The 27498-nt window shown below is 45.6% G+C and overlaps 1 protein-coding gene across 6 annotated transcripts in view; it reads right to left on the reverse strand.

Annotated features, from left to right (window-relative positions):
* The window catches only part of STX8 (syntaxin 8), a 102588-nt gene that overhangs the window by 61954 nt on the left and 13136 nt on the right, over positions 1-27498 (reverse strand). For 5 of the 6 annotated variants that reach the window (XR_009744896.1, XM_061461959.1, XM_061461960.1 and 2 more), the window contains exons 5-6: positions 25752-25876; positions 24093-24185 (exon numbers count right to left, since the gene is read on the reverse strand). Coding sequence is in view for 5 of the 6 variants with exons in the window: in XM_061461959.1 (XP_061317943.1) it covers positions 24093-24185; positions 25752-25876 (218 nt within the window). In the remaining variant the exon portion in view is untranslated. Of the gene's footprint in view, positions 1-1829; positions 2357-24092; positions 24186-25751; positions 25877-27498 lie in introns of those variants that run through there. The other variant, XM_061461962.1, reaches the window with a different exon arrangement.

Below are 27498 nucleotides of genomic sequence, written 5' to 3' on the forward strand. Positions count from 1 at the left end.
TCCTATCAGCACCAAGTATGTCAAAAACCTGATACAGCATACAAGGAATTAAAACCACTCCAAAGTTTTCTGCAAAAGGAAATAAAGAGCTTCTGAGCTCATAACTTAGGAGAGATTTGTGAACTGGAACACCCATATCAGTTCAGTTTAGCCACTTGATAATCTTAACAAAACATTTTAAATAAGCTCTATTTCACCTGGGAAGGGTGTGACAGCCACAGGGAACATTTAGCTATAGAGGGCTAAAGATGCCTTCCAAAAAAAAGCCAACTCTTCCACAAAGCTGCTCAGAGGCTCCTGGAGTGTGCACAGCCCCTCCTGGGCTCCCTGACCAGGAGCCAGCCCCAAGAAGGGCCATGGAGAAACAACACAACCCCACTGCTAGAGACATGAGTGGAAAAATAGAATATGAAGACTAAAGCAAGAAAAAATAGGGAATAAAAGTATTACAGAGAGGGCAAATTAAGAGCGGAGTCCCCCTCTTTCATTTGTAGTTTTTAGAGTCTTTTCCTTTTGGAAAATAGCAGGAAAGTCATTCTTCTGCAAGATGTTTTAATTTACATTCCCATTCTGACATTTCATTCACAGGCCCACCAAAACAACCCAGGGAAAAGGTCAGGCACTGTGTAAGAGCTATTAAGCACTAATTAAGCAGCACTGAAAAACAAGAAACATCCCACACTGCAGCCACTCTAATGGCTCTTCCGAGTCACCACAGACCTAATTCACTCTTTAGGACTTCAAGTTGCAAATTTTGATTCAGCTTTCACAGCACAAATAGCCACAAGAAAAGCCACCCAGGCCCCAGTTCACCATATCAGGATTATTTAATATGAAGGTCACTTCCTCCAGTGTCCTCAAACTGCTTTACACCCTCCAACAGCCAGAATACAAGGAATACTTCTATCAATTTCAGGATACAACAAACAGGTCAAACAGTGAGTGCACAAAAATAATTCACACTTCTAGAGGAAGATAAAAGCACTAAATACTGAGAAATGGCCCGTGTGGCACCAGTGGGGTGCAACGGTTAATTTATTGAGACAGATTAATACACCCACAAAACCTACAGCGTTAAGGCAGTTCTGACCTCTCTAGATTGGCTGCCAGTATGATATAGGTCCAAAAGAAATTACCCTTTTCTACTGCGACAGAACAATAAATTGGCTTCCATGAATACAGTGGTTAAAGAATCCAAGTTCCTGACCTTGAATGTTTTACTAGTAGTATGCTGTGCTGGAGGGAACAATCACGATGACATTTGCTGAAATGTGTGGGATTTATGATATAATAGGTTGCACACATGTGCCAAAAGAGAAAAAAACCCTCTTAAATCCAAGCAAATCAAGATTAATTAGCTATTAAAATAGCCAAGAAAACACAGCGCAGCACAGGTGGCACAACAAACCCTCTCACTTTCCGAACACGGTGACTAACGTTGTTTTTCAGGTCACACTGTCCATGTATCTTCCATCACACTCTCACTGGGAAAAGCAAAACTTGCAGCTCTTCTGTAAAGCCCTGCTCTTTGTAATTGTGCAGCTTTGCACTTCCATAAACAAACGGCACGCAGCCCTTTCATAGGAAGTCCCACTAAGTCCACAGGAAAATCCCGTATCGCCTGGCTTTGATCATCGAGACAGACTGAAAATTAGCACCGGTATTTTTACAATGATCCCCGTATGCAGGGAGAGGCCACGCCACACACATTCACCTCTCACTGTCAGACTCACTTGAGCTCCCCCCTTTTCCTCCAGCCCCGGTGGCTTTTTGGTTTATTGCTGCTAATTGCAATTACAGGTGTCCAGAAAGCAGCAGATGCCTCGTACCTCCCGTGCCGTGCCCACAGCCCCGCGCTTCGCTGTGACCGGGTCCCTGCAGCAGCCCCGAGCAGGCGTCGGGATCACAAAGCAAACATTCTTCTGCAGTCACAGCAGCCTGACTTCTTTTCTCCTGCCTACTGCCCCAGGAATGCGAACAAGTCATTAATACCCTGCAATCTGCTCGGTTTCCCTCTTAATCCGTATTTCAACCAAGCCTCTCCTTGCAGGAGATCATATCAATATGTCCCTAGCAGTCAAACAATGCGGAAAAGAGCCAATGTTATTGTGAGCCTGAGGTGGAACGACTCGATTCCCAGCAGGAGATCAATTTGTACAAGGAAGCAGCAAGCTCTTCTCCAGGAGGGGTAACCACTTCAAATGAGTCAGGCTCCCTGCGACAACAAATACCCTTGCTGGGACATGGTCAGCTAGCAAACGCTCACAAAGGCTGCTGGTCTCTTCCTGCGGGTCAGGAGAGCAAGGCACATCCATCTCCTTTGCTCCCACACACATTCATAACCAAGACACCTTTATGCAGCATTTCATGTTCCACCTCTCAACTCTGATCGGGGATCATGTCATGGGAAAAGATGCCCTGTGGCCATGGTCTTATAGAATCACACACAGGTTTGGGCTGGAAGGGCCTTGAACGCTGCCAGAGATGGGGCACTCACAGCTTCTGCTGGACCAGGACTGCAGGGGGGCTCTCCCCAGAGCACAGCAGAGGGTGAGAATCCCCTCCCTGAGCTGCTGCTCACGCTCTGGGGGTGCAGCCCAGCACACAGGGGGGTTCTGGGATGCCAGCACACATGGCTGGGTCATGGGGAGCTTCTCATCACCTCAAGTCCTTCTCCTCAGGGCTGCTCTCATCCGTTCTCCACACAGCCTGTGTTTGTTTTTTCTGACTGCCAAGATTGCAGAGCAGACTGACTTGCTGGAGGGGCAATGAAGACCAGCTGACGCAGGGCCGCTGGGGTACCAAATCAGTAAAACCTGAGCAAGAGAAAGTCCCTCCTCTGCAAGCATTTGGAAGTTGCCTTTCATACACTTAACTCTTCATTCAGCTGTTTACAGATCTTTGAGCTATTTGTTAAAGACTCAACATCTTCTGCCACTTAACTGGAGAGCAGAAAAACTCCTTTATCCACTCTTGCAGGTACCCAAGTGACACCCTGAGCAAACTAGGACTTGATTTACATGGGAAAATTGCTGCTTAGCAAAAGCCTCCCACATGAACACCCTGATCCCAGCTAAGAATACTGAAAGGCAAAATTAGCATGGAAAAGTTTTAAATCCTCACCAAAACTGTTTCTGTAACAGCTTCCCGGTTTAGGAAATTGTGAAAGGGGTGCAGTGAAAGCAAACACCACTCCATCACCTGAGGATTTTCCAAACACATCCTCATTGCTTTTCATCTTCCAAAAATACAACCCAAAAAGAATTCCTCATTCCTCAGGGTGAAGGGGCTGCTGAAGGGACTACAGAAGACCAGCAACACAGCGGTACCTACACTCAGCCATTACAATCCTGCTACTCTCAGAATTGATGGACATATTAATTGGAGGCAGCTGCAGGGAAAACTATCCCAAGGCCATGAGTCCTTAGTTTTCATAGATAATTACATTTGCCCGTGGCCTCGCCGGGAATCATTCATGTAGGGAATTTTGGGGGGTATTAGATTTAAATACAGCAATCAGATTTGTTAATCCATAGGACAAGGCAAACCAAACACGGTTTCATTCAGGGAATTGTTTAGACTTTCAACATTGACATTAATTCAGCAGCAGGAAAAAATTAGCAGCATAATGCATGCTCATGTAGGTTAAAAATTATTAATGGTAACCTCCTTCCCTCCCCCAGTGCCTATAAGGAGACTGCAGATCTCTCCATGGCTGCCTAGACTGCAGGCTTATTCCCTGGCTGCATCTTTACATATCACCCAATCCAGTGGCCTTTCTAAAATACAGAGATTTTTTGACAGAATGAATTAGAAGAACTGATACAGGGGTTTGCCACTCTAAATGCAGCCAGTTTCTCCTTGTTACTGTATTATACACTTAAAAACCAAGTTTTAAACATGGTTGAGCTGGTTCTATTACTCTGAAATAACAGCACATTCTCAGATAGAAATCCTAGAACAATTTGGCCAGTTCCCTTCCTATCAAGTCCAAACTCTTTAGTAAAATGCACTCCACCTTGAAAGCAGGTTAATTTTTAGCCCCTTTCTTCCCCTGGAAGCTACCCTGGAATTTCCTATGAGCTTGGAGGAAAAAAAAAAAATAAAAAAATGTAATTTTCTTGTCTGTCCTATTTATGATCAATTTATTCTGATTTATACTTAAACCAATATTCTTCTCCACCTTCAATAGTTTTTTTCCCTCCCCAGTATTTTACTGCCAAACCACGAACAGAAAGCAAACCCTATCTCCTATCCATCCACATCTGGCCAGACTACACAGCCCTGCCATTGACCTCCACAGCCCTCACTTCTCTGGGCCTATTCTGCTCCAATTTATTCTTCTGGAGCAAGAACCTGAAAATTAAGTGCCATTTTCTGACAACGCTGTCTCCAGGCGCAGTGACTCCAGCTGCCATGGTGGCCCCAAGCACACTTGTCACCTGCTCTGTTATACTGGTTTTCTCCCCATCAAACCAGCAAAGATTTGGGCAGATCTGGGACAAGCTCAGAACCAGACAAAGACAAACTCAGGGCTTCAGCCTCACAGCCACACTTTAGGAACTCTGCAATCATCAGATGATGATCTGAACCACGCTGAAGAAAATCTTATGGATCAGGTGCAAGAGGTTATCTCATGGCATTCCAAAGAATCCCACAGACCTTTAGCAAACTGACTGCCAGAGAAGTTGCTAAGCTGCCAGAGAACCCGCTAAGGTTCACAAGCACCATAGCAGGGGAAGTACCTTTTTTGGAGGGTCAAGAAGCAAAGAGAAAGGTAGAGAGTCCTGCACAAAGACATACAGCGAGCCCTGGGGCTAGCCAAGAATGCAAGTCCCAAGTTCCAACCACCAGACCACAACTATTCAACAGCAGCCAGGAGTGGAGTTGTTCCTAAGTCTATAGGAGAGAGCACCTTTGATACCACAGCTTGGATTTCTCTAAACCCACAGGCTACTGCTGCGAATCAGAAATTAATGTGCAATTTGATATCTCCTGCTTTGGTGAAGCTGCACCTACGCAGTCGTATTTTTCCTTGCTGAGGTTTGGAGGACGGGGGTTGTTCCATGGAAGCTGGAACAAATTAATATTTCCTTGAGAACTATTATTTTAAGGGAACAAACCAGCAGAAGGGAAGAGGTAAGCCAACGTCTTCTATTTTCTTTTTGTTAAGCGTCTGACAATACACAGTATATTTTATTCAGGATCTAGGCCCAAACACTACAAGGTGATAAGCTCCTCGTTGGGCTGTTACTGGAAAGCATCCCAGGTTCTGCAGTAACATCCTTATTTTTGCAATAACTACAAGCTTAACACCCATGTCACAGCCATGACTGAGAGAAAGACCTTTCCCAAAGAACGGCATTTAAGGTATCTGCTTGCCTCTCCTGAAAACACGCTTCAGCCAGTGCAGTACCACTTGTTTGTGTAACTGGAGAAGTGTCAAGCCCTCTCCTTCCAGTGATTTAAACTCCACCAGTGTTAGAAGGAAAACAAAGAACAAAGATGCTGAAATATCCATCATCCTGCAGAGCGCCCATTGGGAATAGCTGAAGGAATGCAGCGTGCCGTGAGCCGCTGGCCCCGCTTCCAGGTTACCGCCTGCTCAGCGCACGCAGACTCCCCTTCCTGTGCGTATGGAGAGGACTCGGGAAAGAATTCACCTCGATGGCTCTTCCAGACCGTCCAGGCCTCCACACCCCTGCGAGAACCTGCCTGACCTGAACGTGCCACAGACTGATGGATGCTGGTACCGTGCTTGGTGCTGCAGGAGGTGTGTATTATTCTTGTCCTGAAGTCGATACTTCAGCAACTTCAACAAATTCAGCAAACCCAAGAATAAGAGCTGTTTGCTAAGAAGGGGTGTCCCTGCCCATGGCAAGAGGTTGGAATAATATGAGCTTTAAGGTCCCTTTCAACCCAAACCAGTCTGTGATTCTGTGATACTAAATGAAGAAACCTACACGAGACATTATTTCTCTCGTTTTCCAAATTTGGAGATTATATAGGTGTATTTTATTAATCCTAGAAACTACACAAATGCCAAGAAGGAAACTCATTTCCAGTGAAAATCAAGATACCAACTTCCCTCTTGCTTACTGAGGAAAGGAAGTATAAGCAGGGAGATAACTAAAATAAATTAGATAAATGCAAGAGAAACAGTGTGGCAAGAACACTGAGTGGAGCCAAAGAGGGTCAAACACTGCCCTTGGTAACCTCATCACTTGGTAACCTCATGCCAAGCACAGAGCAGTTTCAGGATGGCCACAACCAGGCCTGAATGGTGCAGGAAATGGCTACACATCTTCTGGCCACTGACTTATTCCCCATGACTAGAGTCATACTGAACAGATCTGTCCAAATGAGAAGACATGGGTGCAGAATATTAGTCCTTCCCTTGTTTACTTTACTGCATTTTCTCATTGGAGAAGAATCCATTGGTGACAGAAGTAACTTAAGGGAAAAATTAAAATAGTCAGGGCCATTTCAGGAGCAAGAGAATCACAATGAGCAGAGTCATGCTTCTGAAGGGGCTGAGCCACAGCGCTAGGGAGAGACACAAGCATTACAGCGATGCCAGAACTTCATAGAATCCCAGACTGGTTTGGGTTGCAAGGGACCTTAAAGCTCATCCAGTTCCAGCCCCTGCCACAGGCAGGGACACCTTCCACTAGAGCAACTTGCTCCAAGCCCCGTCCAACCTGGCCTTGAAACTTCCTTGAAGTTCAGCTCAGTGTCTTGCCAAACACACCCCAGGTCTATTAAGTGTATCTTACCACTGGGATGGAGAAAGAGACCCAGGAGACAGGTACCCTGCGCTCTCAGGATAAGACCAGAGGGGAGAGGCTCTTCACTACCAAGTATCAGATGTGCTTGACCTGCTGAGGTCCTCTGCAACAGCATCCCTGCCAGGCACAGGACTACAGGACCATCAAACCTGTAGCCGCTTGCTGACCCCATGCTTCAAAACCACCTTGGAAATAACATATGTGCATTATTTCAAGCAATATTTAAAAGCAAGAAGAAAAGCAGTGTCATCTTTTGACAAGGGATAAAATGTACCTTTTGATTTCTAACGCTCCTCTTTAAATGGTTTATTCTGTGCTTCTCTCCCACATGGAAAGGATGAAGAATTATTGGGGAGGGTGATGGTTCAGAACAGTTTAAGTGTGCATGAAACGGCTGTTCACTCTAAGCACACCACTTGTGCTCTAGCGAGACTGCCACAAGCCCATGACACCACTCATCTGCTCAGCAAGGTTTCATTAATCCAGCTGGAGACTCCTTTTAATTCCCCCAGGGCCAAAGGGAAACTTAGGGATATTTTTCATGTTTAGGATATGGGCACAGGCACAAGGAACACGGAAACATTAAATTGTTGGATTTCTCTTCCCCCACTCCTCCCTCTTTTTGCCAGAAGAGAGTCTTCCAATCCCTAAAACAGATCCAAAAGCAGACTGCATGTGACTTGTGTCAGCAAGCACTGAAGTCATCCACCCCTCTGAACCACTGCACACAAGTGCTGTGACAGACCAAGTGTCACCAAAGTCCTATGAACAGCCAGCCAATATTTACTAACTCGTATCTACTGATTAAGTGAATGAGCACCACACTAAGAGCAACAGCAGATGGAAGTTGAGGCTTGGTGAGAATGTGTGTCCTACTGCCAACAGTGCTTGGCACAGCTGTGTTGAGATCAGTTCCTAATGGGCCGGCACATCACCTTTCCTACAAGGACAGCCTATTATAAAGAGATCCTTCAGCCTTGAAAACTTTAGTTGACATTTGTTCTGTTCGAGTATGGCGAGACACGGATGCTGGAGCCAGGCTGAGAGAGCTGGGCTGGGTCAGCCTGGAGAGGAGAAGGTTCCTGAAGGGGAGACCTGAGAGCAGCTCCAGTGCCTGAAGGGGCTGCAGGAAACCTGGAGAGGGGCTTGGGACAAGGGATGTAGGGACAGGCCAAGGGGAATGGCTTTAACCTGCCCGAGGGGAGACTGAGATGAGCTCTTAGGCAGAAGCTCTTCCCTGTGAGGGTGCTGAGGCGCTGGCACAGGGTGCCCAGAGAAGCTGTGGCTGCCTCATCCCTGGCAGTGTTCAAGGCCAGGTTGGACACAGGGGCTTGGAGCAAGCTGCTCTAGTGGAAGGTGTCCCTGCCCGTGGCAGGGGTTGGAGCTGGAGGAGCTTTAAGGTCCGTTCAAACACAAACCAGCCTGGGGTTCTGTGAAATGCCACCACAGTTGCACTGCGACCATTCCACAGAAAGCAGAGTGAGAAATTTGCTTTGCACTTATAATAAAAGTTGTAAGATTTCTTTTAAATCACCTTTGATTATTCTGTTTTCAATTTATGTTTGCTTCTGTGGGATGCAACCTTCCACCACTTAAAACTTCTCTTGTCATTCTCTTCCAACATGAACTGCAGTTTGATACAGAGCTTGTTTAGAAGCATACAGCAGATACAGGTTTTATTTCCATTCCTAGCATAAGGGAACTCTTTGTTCCCTTTGTTTGAAATGTGCCTCTTCAACATCTAACTGCAAGATGGGGAAACAGATCGCAAGGCATCCCATCCTGAACACTGATACAGGGCAGTGCAAAGCAGATTAAAGACACTGGTTCCCCTTCTCCAGCACCTTGCCTGGGAGATAAAATCTTTTTCAAGTGTAAAGTGATGGTGGAAGCAGTCCACAGCTCAGATGTTCCCGTCTCTCATCTGCCTTCTGTTTCTTAAAATAGCTTTCAGGTGAGAAGGTGATGCAGCATCATAAAGCTCACCCACAAATTCTCCAGGACTGTTTATGGACCTGCCAAGCAGCAAAGCTGCAGCTCACAGGGGTCAGTGGTTGCCTGCCAGATGCAGCAGTCCACACTTGTAACTCACAGGCTTTACCTAAGCCTTTTTTCACTCACAGGCTTTACCTACTATTACCACTGCTAAAAAGCCATAATGGACTTAGTAAGTACAAAACATTCATAACATGAGATGAGAAGGGGTAAGGGAAGCCCCAGCTGCCATCACCCCCTGCCCCCAGCATTCCTGATCATACTGGTCTGGAAAATGAAAAGAAGGAAAATCCAACATCAAGGTGCCCCTTTCCTGGAGAAGGCTGGAGGCCCCAGAGGAGGGGACCAAAGGCAGCTCCTGCAAACCAGAGCACCCTCCACACCTTCAGCTCTGCTGCCCTGCAGGTGACTAAAGGTCCTTTGTGCCTCATCACACGAGGGGCTCCACGGTGAGGAAAATGAGCTTGCTTTCTACCAGCAGCACCCCAGAGACACAGCAAGCCCAACAGCTGCCACGCGCTGCACTTGCAGAAGTCCCAGCAAGCTTCTCCTTGCCACCAGACAAGAAGCACCAAAGCACCTCTCCTAACAGACGTTACCGTGCACCTCAGAGCTACCCACCCCACCTTAGCCCTGCCGTATCTACACATCGGGAGACTTGGACTTCAACAAATGGATGCTGGGTAAACACCGTGCAACTGCGCAGCCTGCCCTGGAGGGAAGCAATACAGAGCTCAGTACAGAAAACCCACGAGCAGGTTAAATCTGTTGTCTCTGGTCTGGTCTAGCACAAACAAACTTTGAAAACAAGTTTCAGAAAGCGGAGAACAGAACTGGAGGGGAGGGATCAGACAATGAATGTGGGAAGAACAGGAGGTTACTGGGAGTCATTTATCAAAAAGTCATTTTCTGTCAACACAACACCCGGATGTGAGGAACCTCTCCTATCAGTGTTCTTCTACCTCCTCCACACTAAACATCAATCCATGCTCAACCTCTCTGCTTTAAGAATAAGCACCCACCATTGTGGCTGAGGCATAAGAAGGAGGAACACATTGACTTTACATAGAAGCTTTCAGACCTTCCCTTACTAAAGTCCTGTGGTCTCCAACTATGAAAGTGATTTTCCTTTCATTGAAAACACAGGGCCCACACTACCCATCAGCAAAACTATCCCCGTTCCTATTGTAACAAAGGATCAAATAGAGCTTTTCTGTAAGAAGTGAAGTCACAACAGCTTAACTAGTGGCAAGTCCTACACTTAAACTAAATAGGCTCCATTCAATCTGAAGCACCGCTGCAATTACTGATGATTAGTGAAGTACCATGAAACAGTGAGAAAAACCCAAGTGGTCAACACTGACCCCAGCTGCCACACAGATGCACCAGTAGCAGCAAACACATAATCCAGCCCAAATTGGCACAAGCTCCATGATCATTAGCACATGAATGTGTACCCTGCTGCAGGCTTCTCTCTCCACCCACAGGATGCTGCCCCGAGGCAGCTTGGTCCTAATAATAATTTCCAAGTGAAAATACTTATTTCTAATGGGTGCTATTACATAAAAGGTAAAAATAAACCCCACCAGAAGGAAGCTTTCCTCCCAGCTTATCTCCTTTCCCATTCATATAAAATACCATGTTTGGGAAGACCACTTTGGAGTTCAATTCATATTGCTAATTTTCTTTGGCAAAACCCCCATGTTATCTACAACCACCCAAACTGAAAACCCAATTACAGTAATGTGACACCCACACCCTGCTGCACAGAAACTGGGTAACACAGGAATATGCAAAATGTTGATATTCCAAACCAGCAGCAGGTAGCAGAGCTCCTGCAAGCAGAGCTGCAGCAGTACAATTCCCAGGTGGCGTGCAGCTCAAGAGGCAAAGCACACCAAAACAAAGAGGAGCCAACTCAGTCCCCCAGCTCACTTTGGGCACTGCCTCAGACTCCCTGCCTGGAACATCCCTCCCTGTGCTGGCTGCAATGCTGATGGCATCTCCTGCTTTCCCTCCACAGCTCTGCATTACCCAGCCTGTGAACCCAGGAAAAATGTCAAGTTCTACTGACCCCTGCAAGCCCAAGGCAAAGCTAGCGTAGGGAGATGCTAGCTGCAGAAAGGGAAGTGGACAAAGAAATAGGTCTCTATGACAGCATCTTCAAGGAGGTTCCAGAGCTCAGCCAAGTCATAGTGGATTTTTTCTCAAACTAAGGACCACCCCTGAGGCCAGCATCTGGCCCCTCCAGCCCCTCCAAGGCTATGCTACAGCAGAGATACTAGACTTGATTCTAAGATTCCGTGCTTTCTGCGATATAAAAGCTATTAGAAGAATTTCAACATTGTAAAATGAATCAGTGCCAAGTTCCTTCCCAAAACCACCATTTTCCCTACCATCACACACACACACAGAGTAAAAAAGCGCCCTTCACAAACAGCCAGTAAGAAGCAATACTCTCCACCCCCAGAAGTGAGACTGCTCCACAGTCTCTGCGAAGGGAGGAACTGGACACAGATCACCTCTCCCCAGTGCTGCTGCAGAGCATTGCAGGTTGCAGTCAGGTTCTAACACAAAGATCTGCATGGCTTTGTCAGCAGTAGTTGGGTGTCTCGTGTTCTCTTTCAGAGAGACCTCACAAAGGTCAGAGTTATAGAGAAAAAAAACATTTGGGGGAGTTTTCTGCCAGACGTTATCTCATTTTTATGCAGGGTCTGCCCCAAGCAGACCAAACCTGTCGCAATCCCTGGCAGTAGTTGCCAGAGACTCCTTTGGCAATAGAAGAACCAATATTCGTTTTGGCATTTCTGCTGACCCCAAGAGGAGGTGGACCTTCCCCAGGCGGCCATAAGGAATCCTGACTTCCCTGGTGCCCAGGGCAACCTGTCAGCATCCTGCTTCAGAGCCGGGAACCTCACAGCCTCTCTTTCCCAGGGCCAAACTCATGACTTCCTCACAGACCCAAGTAACTCTGGAGTTCCTACCCTCAGCTCCTAAAAAGGCCATCAGAAGTTTCAGACTAAAGACTGAGGACTCAAACCAGTGTTCTTCAGCAAAACTTGATTCTGTAAGAACATTTCCAATAAAATGCTGATATCAAACACCACTGGAGTTATTTCAGACCAATGTGATCTATGTAGCAAAAAGACTTGGTGGTGCCCCAGCACTTTGATGCCAGCCTGTTCATACTACGACACCGGCACTGGTTGCCCAGTTGTCTTTGATGTTGTTAAAGGTCTTTTCCAACCCAGTTGATTCCATGATTCTACAATTTCAGGATGCTTTAAGATCTCCACTGCTGTAACAGAATCCCATGTTTATGTCACATTAATTATGTTTATGACTAAAAGACAGCTTTGGGCACGTGCCTGTCCCCAGCCTCTGATCTCTGCCTTCACCCAGCTGCAATGAACCATGGATGCGCACCATACTAATAGGTGGCCATGGGGCTGATTTCAACATTTGAGCAGAGCCAAGTGCCACCTGCCACTTCCCAGCTGGATCTCACAGCACATTTTACAGATATCTAAGCAGTACTTAAACAAGCAAGAATGCCACATTTCCCATTCAAGCACTGCACAACAGAGATCCATCTGCACACAAGTACTTAGCGCAACCAGCTTTATCCTGCTTTTCTGTTCCTGCTACAGGCAGAGCACTGGAAGACGTTGCAGTTCATTTTCTGGTTCTGAGAGGTGCTGATTACCAAAGTGATTCCATATGTTAAGTTTATTTATTGCAGAACAGATCAGCAAAGAACTGAAGCTGCAGTGCAAATGCCACACACAGATACATGTTTCAGGACTGCTCAGTAGGAGAGTGGGGCTGAAGCAGCCTCAACACCAGTGTGGAAAGGATTTTCCCAGTACTTCTGATGTAGATGGTACCAGCCTCCTCACTGCATCCATCTCAACTCTCTCCTGCTGCTCCACACACCTTTGAACCTTTCACTGCACATCAAGCACAACCCCTCCAGGCAACAGGAAGAGTTGCCCTGATCTCAACCCTCCTCCATCTCTACCTCCAAGCTCTGATAATTAACAGTATATCCTGCTCTGCCACCTCAGCCCAGCTCCGTACCTCTATCCAAACCCCATTTCACACTATATCTACCTGGCATTAAAGAAGAAGTCTAACACAAAGAGACTAAAATCCCTCCATGAAAAACAGTTCCCACAGACCCTACAGGCAAAACTCTCACACTTAAATTCTTTAAAACCAACCCCAACACTTCAAAATTCCATGACAAATCCACCCTCAGTGCTGCACCTATGAACTGTGTGTATTGTCTCACTCCAAGCCCAGCTTCTTGGGGAGTGAACAATGCTGCTTGATACCTGGAGTTGTGTTTAACACCAGTTTAATGTTGAACTGGTCAGCACTGGTGAGTTTGGGCTCAAGAAGCCATCAGCAGCAGACGACTGGACGAGATAAGAACTGGCAAAGAGATATATTCTCCTTGGTGTCCAGGAGAACAGGAGAGAGAGGACAGTTTCTCCATGCAAAGAGAGGAGTAAAGATGAGCTGGAAGCACATTTGGCGGTAATGGGAAAACCAGGAGTATCTGCTGGAGAGCACTGACCAACCCGGGGGTGAGTAAATCCAGTTCAAAGCACTCTTCAGATTCCAGCAATACCTCACAATAACAACGTGCCCAGAAACATGCTTTTCTTATTCTCTCCTGTGTTGTAACCAGTCAGGTTTTGACCCTACAAGTTTTCTGGGAAATCTATTAAAAGTCTATTAAGCATCCAACAACCCACTCACCAAAATCACCATGACGCAAGAGCATATGGTTTCTACCAAGCATGACTGTCTTTCAAGCCTGAATAGCACCTTCTTTCCAATAATGCCTAAGCAAGCGAGTTACCAAGCGATACAGGACACAGCAGTCATCTACTTTTTTCTACCCATTAATCCTCAAAAAATCCTATAAAAAGGGGAAGGGACACAGGAAGCACAAAAGTTAGAGTCATTTAAAGTAAAGTGTAAACTCTCAAGCTGCACTGCATTGCCACAAATAGCAAATATTTAAAAATAAAACATTATTTTTAGCCTAAGTGGTGCTTAAGGATTTGGGAATAAACTATTGCCCAGAGACAGTGGTATGTCATCAGCTGAAAACGCTGAAGCAGCAGTGTCCTGTTCACACTGAACACCAGCTTAGGGGAGCAGGAAAGAAAGCATTTGGGACCCCAATTCCAACACGCAATTAAAACCTTCCCTGACTCAGCCAAAACCCAGAGGGACAGTACTTAAGGAGAATGAGGCAGATATTGTAGAATATAACAGAATCATAGAATCCCAGACTGGTTTGGGTTGGAAGGGACCTTAAAGCGCATCCAGTCCCAACCGCCTGCTACGGGCAGGGACACCTTCCCCTAGAGCAGCTTGCTCCAAGCCCCTGTGTCCAACCTGCCCTTGAACACTGCCAGGGATGGGGTAGCCACAGCTTCTCTGGGCACCCTGTGCCAGCACCTCAGCACCCTCACAGGGAAGAATTAACCTCAGCTCTTCCAGCAATGGCTGCGTTGCACAGGACAATTTATTTCCCCCTTCCTTCTCTGCAAGCAGCAACTGTAAGGTCAGGATATGTAATTCCAGCTGCTCACAGACAGGTACATGATCTCCCAGAAAGGGGCTGTAAAGGAGAACAGGCTGGAATTTATGCCTGTTTCTTTATGATGCATGACAGCCAACGACCCTAAGAAAGTAGGAAAGCAGGCTAGGAAAGTAAATCCCCTCTCCATGATCTCAAATTGAGAGTTTTTTTGAACAAGGGGAAAAGCTAAATTAAAAAAAAAAAAAAAAATCATCAGTGTTGAAATACCTACAATTATTGCCCAGGTTTTTTTCTTTTTAAACAGTTTAAATCAAATACCTGAGGAAGCAGATGGGAAACTCTTGTACTGGAGCTCTCTGTAGACCCTGCTGGAAAACTAAATATGAGACTTAACAAAAAAGATGTTTAAAATCATCATTCTTATAAAAAAAGTCCTGAAAAACTTAAAAAAAAAGTTACAAACTCCTTTTTCCTTCACGGTAATTTCTCCAGCATTTCTGATCCCTGTGAAGACAGATAAGGAAGACAGCTTCCTGCTCCCCTGCACGGTGTGGGTGAGGTAGGGATTGACAAACTTTGGAAAAATCCACATAATTGAGAAGACAAATGTTGAACAGTTACTATAGGGCTTGAACTCTTCAAGGAAAAAGGCAAAGCATGCCAAGAGGCCAGACAGCCCCATCGCGGTTGGGTGCAAGTACACAGGATCCCAGTTGCATTTCAGAAGCACAACGCTTTCATCCTCATCCAGGCTGGGCCTTGCTGGTTTTATCTGGTTTTATCTGTTTCTGTAAGTGCTGCATCAAGCTGTAAAAAAAACCAACAAGCCACTGAAAGAAAACGTACCATCTCCCAGGAAGTGCAGACAGTGAGAAAGAGTCCCATGTCTGGAGAAGAGAAGCTGTGTGGAGACCTCAGAAGAGCTTCCAGTGTCTGAAGGGGGCTACAAGGATGCTGGAGAAGGACTCTTCATCAGGGGCTGCAGTGATAGGACAAGGGGTGATGGGTTCAAACTGAAACAGGGAAGTTCAGGTTGGAGATAAAGAAGAAGTTCTTCCCTGTGAGGGTGCTGAGGCGCTGGCACAGGGTGCCCAGAGAAGCTGTGGCTGCCCCATCCCTGGCAGTGTTCAAGGGCAGGTTGGACACAGGGCTTGGAGCAAGCTGCTCTAGTAGAAGGTGTCCCTGCCTGTGGCAGGGGGGTGGTACCAGATGATGTCCTTTCCAACCCAAACCATTCTGTGATTCTATGATTATGTGCATGTAGAATGTCACAAAATTATACATGCAGGCTCAGCAGCATGACCTGCTATTGAGGCCATTTTCTACTTCCCATGAGAAGGCCCTCTTTTGCTTAAAATGTTGAAAAAATTTAATGACTCGGGCTCAAGATTCCCAACTTGGAGGCCTGCTTACATATGAACTAAAAAAAACAATAAATAAAACCCAAAGTTATAGCCAAAATAGCTCAGTCATTTCAGAACAGCACTGTTTTTCCTACATTAAGATGCTCCTGTGGCCTCAGGAGCTACAGTACCCCAGTGCTTTCACATTAATACACACAGAAGTTAGAGGGAGAAAGAAAAGGACATAGAAGAGGAACTAGTTGAGCAAGAATGCTGGAATACTGATGGGCAGTTTCAAAAGTGAGGATTAGTCATTTAGAAGAGGCGATTAAATTTCAACTCAATAAAAGCAGCATAACTAGAAGTCTAAAGGAAGCCAAGTTGTGGAAGAGATAGGAAAGAAAGCTAGAGAAGGTCACAACAGAATACCAGAAGTTGTCTCGGCCATCTCCTGCTCCAACTCAGCTCAAACTGTCAGGAATACTGTAAATTTTTAAAGACATCCCACAGCAGGGACTTCCCAACCTCCCAGCACAGGCCACTTCACTGCTGTCGGGAGGATTTTCCTGCTCCTTTCGAACCTGACTCAATCCTATTACCAAAACCTTTCTCCCTCCCCTCTGGAACCAGGTTGCTTCATTCTTCAAGAACCTTGTGTTCCCATCTCTGCCTTCTCTTCTTTTAACTCAGCTACCCAAGCAGTTCATCCTTCCTGGGGGTGACACCTCAATGCTTTAAATCAGGCTTTTGCCTATCCTCAGGGGTTTCTGCCCAGGTGCACGTTACCTTGAAGAGTCCTGGCTCAACCTGCACGCTGCCTCCTCCTTGGTGTCAAGCGTAATGAAGGATCCCATAATCTCCAACCAACACTGGCTTGTACAGGGTCTTTTCCATGATATTATACCACCTGTTCATCTTTAAGAGTTGATCCTATACACTATATTCATCTTTAATTCGATTAAACCTTACAGAAGAGCCATCCTTCACAGACAGCCTGACTGACTTGAACTCTAGCTCCTTAAGATCATTTGGAGGAGTTCTAGCATTACTCCCAATGTAGCTGCAGACTTTCTCACCTTCATATTACACTGTGTGCTTCATCATCAATATCCTTACAGTAATGCTGAACAGAACCAGACAGACCCATGCAGCCCCACTCAAGACATACTTCTGTTCTTTCCAAGTATAATTATCCAATCAATGACACATCTACTGAAGATTATTTGTTTGAACACATGCTTCCATAACCTACTTATAAGAAAGTCTCATGAGACAGCATCAAAGCTATTCTTAACTCAAAATGATACCTAATTCTTATCCCCTGCTCCTAAGGCGCTTCCACAGAGTAAGTCCAAACTCATTTGACACAACTGACTCTTACCGAAGAGTTGTGTGAGAGCCATTGCAGACCTGTCATCTTCTCAATACTTACAAGTACTTTGTTTTGCTGTACCAGAGTTCAACTGCTAGAAACCCATCCCACCAGAGCCTGGAAAGGAGCACAAAGATGTTTACTCCTCCTTAACTCCTGCTGTTACCAATCAGCCATGAAGCCCACAGGCAAGACATCTCACACCTCTCTCACACTGCTCCCCATCATCCAACACCGGTAAAATTACCCTGTCAGCCTGCACTGCAGAGATCCCTGTGTAGGTGTTCTCCTTTGGCTGCTGACCCAGGCCTGGAGTTAGAGCCACACTAGAGCTTCTCTGGGTTTTCTATTTTCTTTTTAAGAACACCAGGAAATTTTACAGATAAATAACACTGAAGCAAAGTTATATACTTAAAACGTTAAGAAATGCTATAAATAATACTGGTTTGTGTAGATATTTCCAATCCAATGCAAGTTCAGTGTAACCTTGGTTTTCATTACACAGCTCCTTCAGGAGGCAGCAGAAGCAGGTCTTACTTCCTTGATAGAAACTGAGTATTTTGTTTTAATCTCATCACCCAACACAAGGCAGCATTCCTAATGGACGGCAGACAACTCCAACTCTTCTCTGAAGGGTTAAAGGCTTCCCAACAATGGCCCTCCTGACAGTACGTACAAGTGTATTGTGATTTTGACAGCTTCCTTGGGAAATGAAACGCTATCATCCCCAACTCGGAAGGAAAAATTAGGAAATTAGTAGTTAAGGTTTATTTTGGATGCTCAGGAAGAGGGTTTGAACCTCTTTTTAAAAAGCCACAAATATTTTCATGTATTTCAGGGACTTGGTTTAGTGGGGTACTTGGCACCGTTAGGTTTACAGTTGAACTCAATGTTGTTTGAGGTCTCATACAACCTAAATGATTCTATGATTCTATATTCTCCAGTACTTCACAGGGGATGGACTAGATGATGCTTACAGGTCCGTTCCAACCCAAACTACTCCATGATTCACTATACCCAGAGCACAGCCCACAACAGCATTTGTTAAATGCCAGTGCTCAAGACAGACCCTACGATGCCAAGCCAGGCATGCAGAAGGGAATCACTTCTGAAAAAGCCTGGGTAAGACGAGTTAACCACGCACACATGGAGCTCCTGTGCAGGAGCTTATTCACTAACATTGTCCCATGCCTAAAGCAACAAGGCAGAGACCTTACAAGTAGTTTTTGTCACCACGTGTGCTTAATTCAACTCTGGAAAAAAATCAACTCCTATGCACAAAAGGAGGCAGGACCTCCAGAAAAAAGTGTGCAGTTGTTTTAAGCCTAGAAATACAGGCAAGAAGTGTCATCTAACCTCAAATTTGGCATTCCCCAGCTTCTGAGTGTTCATATTCAGACTAAATATTCCGCTATTTAGATTGCTCATGACAAAAAGCAATGTTTTGACCCAGGTGTTAATTTTTCCCTTAAGAAGGGTTAAATCCAACTAAACAGCACGCAATAAAGACTGAACATTTCCCCAGTAAAACGGAAGCTGTTTCTATTCCATACAATAAGCCCAGGAAGCAAAAATCTATCTGCATACTCTGAGGTCAGTCAGGCTGCAGATGGATATTTTATATCTGAATATTAAAAACATGTGCTTTTCTGTAGAGGTTTTAGAGAACCTGAACCTGCTGGTGTTCAGCCTGTCCCATGGAATGCTGAACACCTTCAAACCCCAGTGACAGAGGACTCACACCATCTCAGAAGGGGTCAGTGCGTGCAGGATTGTAACTCTCTCTGATGAAAACATACATTGTTTAGACAAGATGAGGAACATTTTTTCAAATTTCATCTTTAATCATTTCTTATTTACAAACTAATCCTAACAATGACGTGATGCATCCACAGCCCCATTGGTTCCAGCCTCATAAGTCAAACATATTCCATCCGCAATGCTAATTAGTTTGTATCATAGCAAAAATGTTCTTAATAAATAGAAATGCAAAACGACTTCAGGGTTAATTTTTTAACTATGCAATAAGGCAATCACAATAACAGAGTCTTCAGGGGAAGCATTTTACTGTACACAGACACACCAACTGCGCGCTCGAATCACGGGGGCACGCTGCCCTAGGAGGTGAATCGCAGCCCTGCTGCACAGAATTGCTGACACTGTTTTCAATGAGTCTCTGCATCACCATGAATACTTTAACTCACTCCCTTTGACTTTACAAGAATAATTCTCTGTGTGTGTGTGTAGAACAACAGCTAGAACAGGGCTCCAGTCTCAAGTGGAGTCTCTAAATTGCATTTTCACAGAATAGTTTGGGTTGCAAGGGACCTTGAAACTCATCCAGTTCCAACCCCTGTCACAGGCAGGGACCCCTTCCACTGGAGCACCTTGCTCCAAGCCCCTGTGTCCAACCTGCCCTTGAACACTGCCAGGGATGGGGCAGCCACAGCTTCTCTGGGCACCCTGTGCCAGCGCCTCAGCACCCTCACAGGGAAGAGCTTCTGCCTAAGAGCTCATCTCAGTCTCCCCTCTGGCAGGTTAAAGCCATTCCCCTTGGCCTGTCCCTACAGGCCCTTGTCCCAAGCCCCTCTCCAGGTTTCCTGCAGCCCCTTCAGGCACTGGAGCTGCTCTAAGGTCTCCCTTAAGGAACCTCCTCTTCCCCAGGCTGAGCCAGCCCAGCTCTCTCAGCCTCTCAACTGTTTTGATGGAAGCATGTTAGGCTGACAATGTCCAACACCAGGCAAGTCTCTGGCTTTGACTACTGAGCTGGCACCAAATGGGAAGCTGGGCTGAGTCCACCTTGAGGCTTATGTGCCACCCACCATGAGCAGGGGTGACCCAGAAACCTTTGTTTGCAGAGCTATTAAAAAAAAAAAAAAGTTTCAGTTTTTGGTTGGTTTTGGAAATTTGATTTTGACAAGAAATTAAAGATGTTACATAACCATGTCATTAGAGCATCATTCTGAGAGACTGTTTACTTAAAATGATCCGTTTGGGTTAAGAACATCTGGGATATTCCCTCTGGCTGTGTACAGAATTCTCTTGACCAGTAAAAGGATGTTAACAGTGCTCTGGTTTTGCAGCTTATCTCTTTATGAACATATTTATGCTCTGGCATAAATTTGAAAGGAGCCAGAAGCCAAAGAACCCATCCTCAATGGTGCGCACCAAGCAGAGAGCAGGACGGTAACAATGCCAAACAAAACACATTTTGCAAGCTACCAACACTGACCACGCGCCGCCGAGTGCCGTGTTCTCATGCAGGCATGTCACAATGAGAAAACAACATCTCTACAAGGGTAAAACAAACAGCACCCAGAATTTCTGAAAGCATTCTTCCAAAACTATTGCACTGGATCCGATTGCCTCATCCACAGGCCCAAAGGCCATTTGCACTTTTTTTATGTAACAGATGAAAGGATTACAGAAAGCTTTCTGGGGCTGAATTTGGAACTAATGATGGGAAAATTCTTTTGTTAATCCCCCATCTCTCCCCACTGCTAGCAGACTACTGAGGCTGGAAAAAAAATGCTATCTCCTGGTAGCCTGCTTCTACTTTGCTCATCAGTGCAAAATATTACACTCAGGAGGTTTGGGAAGACCCATCAGCAAAGCCATAAGATCTAAAGGATGGAGCTACACTAAAAATCTGAGCAGAGAGTGAAATGAGACTTCAATTAAACCCTGGACACACTGCAACGAAATCAAAAGATGCATCTGCTCAGGGTGGGTCTCTGCAAAGCAGCCACCTCCACTGCACCCAGGCTTGCTTTAGGATCAGTGGGGAAAACCAGACTTTTCCAGGCCAAGCTGAAGGGATCACCCCTGGGCAGTCCTTGCTGGTGTTTGTGGATGCAGAGGGAGCTCGAAGAGATCAGCCAGCATCACAGAATCCCAGCCTGGTTTGTGTTGGAAGGGACCTTAAAGCTCCTCCAGCTCCAACCCCTGCCACAGGCAGGGACCCCTTCCACTGGAGCAGCTTGCTCCAAGCCCCTGTGTCCAACCTGGCCTTGAACACTGCCAGGGATGGGGCAGCCACAGCTTCTCTGGGCACCCTGTGCCAGCGCCTCAGCACCCTCACAGGGAAGAGCTTCTGCCTAAGAGCTCAGCTCAGTCTCCCCTCTGGCAGGTTAAAGCCATTCCCCTTGGCCTGTCCCTACATCCCTTGTCCCAAGCCCCTCTCCAGCTTTCCTGCAGCCCCTTCAGGCACTGGAGCTGCTCTCAGGTCTCCCCTTCAGGAGCCTTCTCTTCTCCAGGCTGACCCAGCCCAGCTCTCAGCCTGGCTCCAGAGCAGAGCTGCTCCAGCCCTCGCAGCAGCTCCGCGCCCTCTCAAAGCACTGCAAGGAGCTCAGTGAGGCTGGCGGCACTCAGCCTGCCCCAGGAGAGGGCCCAACCCCTCTGGGGAGCACAGCGGCTGCTGCGGCCGCCCCGCTGGCAGGACGCCCTCCTACAAATCTCCAGCGCTGCTCCCTGCCACTCTCCGTGAGCCCACCAGGGAAGTAAAAATAGATACCACCAAGTAACCGCACTTCTAAAAGCAGAGTTGAATCATTTTTCAGTCATTTAACAAACACAAAAGAATTTACATGTACCAACTCCGCTCGAGAAGTAAACTTTGCATAATTAATCGGGATGCCTCCAATAGTCGTTCATCTGTGAATACACAGCTACACCAACTGGCACTCAGGGGAAAATGCCTCAGGCCACCTCAGGGAGCAAATACCTCAACTGAGCAGGGAGTCTGAGCTGGCAGGGGAGGGGAAAAAGCAGGCCTGAGTATCAACCTGTCCGGAAAATCAGTACAGTTACCCAGCTCCCTAAAGCCTGTTTCATCAGCTATCAGACGTTATCAGCTACTTCTGAATTAAGCCATACTTTATCTTAACCCCAGAACAGGCTGAAGGCACCTAATTAGTCGCAGAAGGTGGGAACGTCCAAAGCAGGTCAGGGAAGTGGAAGTCAAGTGAACTGGTGAAATGGGGAATTCGATGGAAAATTTGACTCAAATAAAAATAACTATTGATGGAGTAGCTCATGAAGATGAACTTCCCCTCCTGCCCCCCAGCACAGACGATGCCATTTTATCTCTTAGCTCTAGGAAGGAAAGAGATTCCAAGAAAGGTGAAATTACAGGGCGGTTATCCTCATCAACAGTGACACGAGACTGGCAGAGTGCCTGAGAAACCACTGCAGATAGTTAAGCACAGGACCTAAAAGAAGATGTGCAAAGGAAAAATAGCCCCTGGAAAATATTGCTGGCATTTCAGCTTTTCCAGCTTGCCAGCGGCAACAGAACACCCAACCATATCCCCTTGTACCCACACATACAAAAAAAAGGGATTGCCTAAAGACAGAGAAAACATGGGAGTTCCACTTGCTCAGTGGTGATGAGCAATCTGGTCCCTTACCTAGAAGGGTCAGGCTAAATCCTCATCACTCCATACAGAGCAGGTTTCCACAGGAAGGTTTCCACCTTTTGAGAAAAGAGCGAGCTGCCTGTAGTTCAAAAAAGAGCTCACCTGAAAATATGAACAATTTTGCTCTGGGCTTTGTAACTATCTGTGAGCAAAACCAAACCAGCATTCTTTGTGTTATACGTAAAAAGGAGGGTTAAAGCGTTCCCAACTTCACAGGTGTCTCAAGGCTTTGGTGCTAGAAAAGGCTGGCACAGTCAGGCAGAAAGGCAATGGTACTACACATATTACCTTCAGGGTTCCAAAACCAGATGGATTTGGAGAACCTTCCCCTACTCCCAAGAGAGGGAAATGGGACACAGAGCATATATTTTCCTGATGAGAAACCAAGGTTTCATAGAGAATGAGTGAACACTCTCATGCTCCTCATCTGCTTTCTATTTAGAGCAAAAAAAAGCAATTAATAAAACTTTTTAATCAACAATTATTAGAAGACTTTTGAAACAAAGATTTCTAATTGAAAATGTCATTCCTCACACAAGGCAGAGGATCAAAATATGACAACACCACTAAGCACTTTCTCCCAGCTGCACAAACCATTTCTTAACCATCCTAAGACTAATAAACGAAGACATATTCTAGACATTTCCTATCCCTCCTGGACTTAGCCATGTATGCAAGGCAAACATGAGAAAGCTGTCTTCTTACTTTACTCTTAGTTGGAATGGAGCTCCCAAGTAGTACATCACATTACATGGTTGTTAACATGGGAACCCCCTCATTCTGAGCATGCAGAGAAATACAAGGGGAAAAAATACAGGTCCAGGAAGAAGCCGATTTAAGCATATCATTTATTGCCAAGTAAAAGGACATTTACCTTCTCAGTGGCTAAGTACAACACAACCCAAGGATAAACCATATGGCTCAAGCCTTTGTGCAAGGGAGAAAGCTGGCAGGACTTCAAGGCTCTAATTGAACTATTACCATATTGTAGGGAATGAAAAGTCAGAAGACAGGAGGATCTGCTCTCCTAGGGCCAGTTTATGTCATGCGAACAATTAAGTGGGTAACAAAACAAAGTGAACAGGAGAGCAACTCCACCATTTGGATACTGGCTTGTTTTAAAGAGAACAGGTACTGTTCTAGTTCAATATTGCATTTAATTTGATCCTACATTCAACACCATGAAACCTTTCAAATCCAAATCCTTTCCAGCAAACAACACTTCCTCAATCACTAGCTCAAGACTCTTTCATTTCATTAATAAGAAAAGACATGGAGTAAAGAAAGATCAAGTGAAACCCAGCAACGCACAAAAAAACATCAAAACTGTCTTAAAACTGAAAATTGAAAAAATTGAGGACAGAAGTTTTGTATTTTGCACAAATAATCACCAATCTTTTCTTTCAAAGGTAGGCTTGATAAAAATATTCCAAGTGTTAGCCATCGCACATGCACAACAGGTATGTGGTGAAACACAATAAACCCGCCAGGTCATGAACACATAGAATCTGTAGTGGCCGTTTATACTGTCCTGTTACTTTGTGGGCAAAAAGCAGTGCAGTTGTATCAATCACAACGTTAACATGAAAATGAGTCTCTGAATCTTGTTCTTACCATTCTGCTCATCCAGCTCATTCCCAATTTCCTGCCCCATTTGCTTTTGCCGAGATATGATTGAAGAAAGGGCATCGAGTCCAGCATCTTGCTCTGCACCACAAAAAGAAAATGACATGAAAAACATTGCTGATATGCTAGGATATGTACCATAAAAATGAAGGGAAAGATCTAGTCTGTGCTTAAAGAGTTAAAATGGATTGAGAAAAATACATCAACACAACATGAAAATGAATCCTTATAGCAACAGCACTCAATGTGAATGATGGGTAATTAATTCGTCTGCTCTGGCTGGGACATTTAGCTGAGGGTCCCCCCAACAAAAAAAATTCAGCATTCAGCTGTTACTCAATCCTAAATGCAGGAGATTTTCTGGCACACGCATAGAGATCCCTGATTAGCCTTTTTCAATTTTCCAGGAAACTTTTAACAAGAATAAAAGACAAACAGGTGATGCAAACACCAAAGAATTCAAATAGATTCTTAAGGCTGCAAGAGGATACAGAGTGCATGGAAGAGAGCCTGAGACACAGGGGCACAGGGGCAGCTGAAGTTCCATGTGGTACCACCACCTCTGCAGACACTCCTTTATAAGCACCTCTGCTGCCCCAGATGGCAGGTTCCACACAGCCCTTAGGACAAGGGGAGCTGCAGGTTTTGCACTAAGCTGTCAAGAAGCGGGACAGGAAGAGCTGCTGGAGGCTGGACTGCTCTGACAAACTGCAGAGCAGAAAAGCTGTACAGAGCAAGACTGCAGGCTGGGAGCCAAAAACTGTGCAGGGTGGCCAGAGCACCCTTCCCTACAATGGAATACCCATGGGGTAGTCAAAAACTGGAGCCTGACGTTTCTCCCAGACCATGCTGCTCTCCTGAACTGTAGCTATAAATGTGGTTTCACATGCAGACTGAAGTGGGCCTTATCTGGAGACTGATTTCACTGATCACTTCCAAGAATTTAACTCCATAGAAATCACCTCATTAACCATCTCACGTCCTTGAGGTGAGGTTTTCCAGCACTTCCAAAGTTACACATTCCTTACAGATGCTAAGGGCCAAAACCTAACAGCCCTTTTTAGATTAGTTAATTCCTACCTTTCTCCAATTCAACAAGACACATAGCATCTCCTAGCCTGAAGCCCAGCAGTAACGACACCACACTCAGGGCAATTAATGAGACCTCCACTGAAAAGCAAACCCATGAACATGGTCAAAGTCAGGGATGCCCCATAAGATCTTTCAAAACTTGATTTACAAAGATGCTTTCAGTTAAGAATATTCACAGAACCCTAGACTGATTTGGGTTGGAAGAGACCTTAAAGCTCCTCCAGCTCCAACCCCTGCCACAGGCAGGGACACCTTCCACTGGAGCAGCTTGCTCCAAGCCCCTGTGTCCAGCCTGGCCTTGAACACTGCCAGGGATGGGGCAGCCACAGCTTCTCTGGGCACCCTGTGCCAGCGCCTCAGCACCCTCACAGAACTTCTGCCTATTATTTCAAGTGCAATTCTGCTCCTGCAAATACAGAAAATAACCACCTGGAACGATGATGTTTGACATCTGTAGATAATAACATTTCAGCACCGGTTATTGTATTGACTTTCTAAGAAGGGCTCCTCTCAGAGAGGTAGTGATGCTTATAAAAAACAGAAAGACTCTTGTACCTTCTATGATCCTTCGCTGCTGCTGCCTGAGATCGTCACAGCCAAGCCCTCTGGTTTCCTCAGATTCTTCCAAGAGCCATGGGTTAGTGACACCTCGTTTGACCCCTCCCGTCATTAGGCTCGATCTGAAAATAACGTCAGTAAATAATTTTCAACACAAACTCATCACATAATCTGTGCTGTAAGACTTGCTGACAGAGGCAGAAGCAGAGGTATTTGTTGCACTCCACGTGATTCTCTGCAATCACAGAAAAAATGAGACCAAAAGAATCTGACAATCTCCAATACCAATGCGCCCTGCAGGCTACATAATGATGCCTTAGGAGAGGTAAAGCAGGAAGAGAATTAATTTTGCAGTGAAAAATTAAGCTACATGGTAAAATATACACTATACATTGTTTAATATACCCATAATAAATATTGTTTGCACCTAGAACAGACAGCATTCAAAACTGCTAAATAGCATTAGGGTTCCTGAGAATACACATATTATTAAGGTTATGTGCTGTGATAAAAACATAGGTAAAAACATAAGTAAAAAACATCTCTTCATAGGAACACCTCTGCTATGGAGAGAGCCTGGAGAAGAGTCCTTAAGGGGAGACCGTAGAGCAGCTCCAGTGCCTAAAAGGGCTACAGGAAACCTAGAGAGGGGCTTGGGACAAGGGCCTGTAGGGACAGGCCAAGGGGAATGGCTTTAACCTGCCAGAGGGGAGACTGAGATGAGCTCTTAGGCAGAAACTCTTCCCTGTGAGGGTGCTGAGGCACTGGCACAGGGTGCCCAGAGAAGCTGTGGCTGCCCCATCCCTGGCAGTGTTCAAGGGCAGGTTGGACACAGGGGCTTGGAGCAAGCTGCTCTAGTGGAAGGGGTCCCTGCCCGTGGCAGGGGTTGGAACTGAGTGAGCTTTAAGGCCCCTTCCAACCCAAACCAGTCTGGGATTATATGAAACCACAGACTTACCAAAACACTGAGGTACAGCCTGAAAGCTTTCAACTGCAAAAGGATCAATATGTTAATACAGATGCAAATCAGGTAAAACTACACATTTAATGCAATCCTGACCAAACCTAAGAAAGGAACATTTCTGCAACTCCAAATCTGCAGATGGACATCACACAGCTACTCTCCTGCACTTCCAGCCTGGCAGCAACACAAACAGGCACTCACTCTTAAATGAGCGGTCAGGTAGTCAGTCTTACATGAGAGAATAATCAAGTTATGGAGTTTGTTTTAAGAGTCATGACTTGTGCTGTCAGACACTTCCCTGGCTATAGCAGAAAACAAGTTTTTCACGTCCAGGGCACATAAATTCAAGTAGCCAAATGAAATGACAAATATTTCTCTCAATACCAGATTTCTGGTTTCTGCCTTTCAGCTTTTCATTGGATTCTCCTACAAGAAGAACATCAGATGATGGATTCTGTGGCAATTGAACCCAAAACTGCAACTCGGATGTGGGGTAGGAGTCACTGTACAATCAGTTCCTCAACAGCAGGAAACAAGGAAAAGGTTTGTCTTTCTGCTTGGCTTTTCTTAAGCCCTGTATTTTAGTCTCATTTTACCTTTGCCCTGTTCACTTCCACAAACCAAGCAAGGAGCATTTTTAGGATCTCTCAAATTCTCCAAATGTTTTAATTACACTAAGACTTTTTTTTTTTTTTTACTTTTTTTTTTTTGGTAATTTTGGTTTGGTTTCTGGTTTTGTGGTGGATTGGAGGGGGGCATGGGTAGCGTGGTTTCTTGGGG

The sequence above is a fragment of the Pezoporus flaviventris genome, unplaced genomic scaffold (genome assembly GCF_033815535.1).
Source record: "Pezoporus flaviventris isolate CSIRO_AGI_PZ_B2104156 unplaced genomic scaffold, CSIRO_AGI_Pfla_v1 ptg000034l, whole genome shotgun sequence".
Lineage (NCBI taxonomy): Eukaryota > Metazoa > Chordata > Aves > Psittaciformes > Psittacidae > Pezoporus > Pezoporus flaviventris.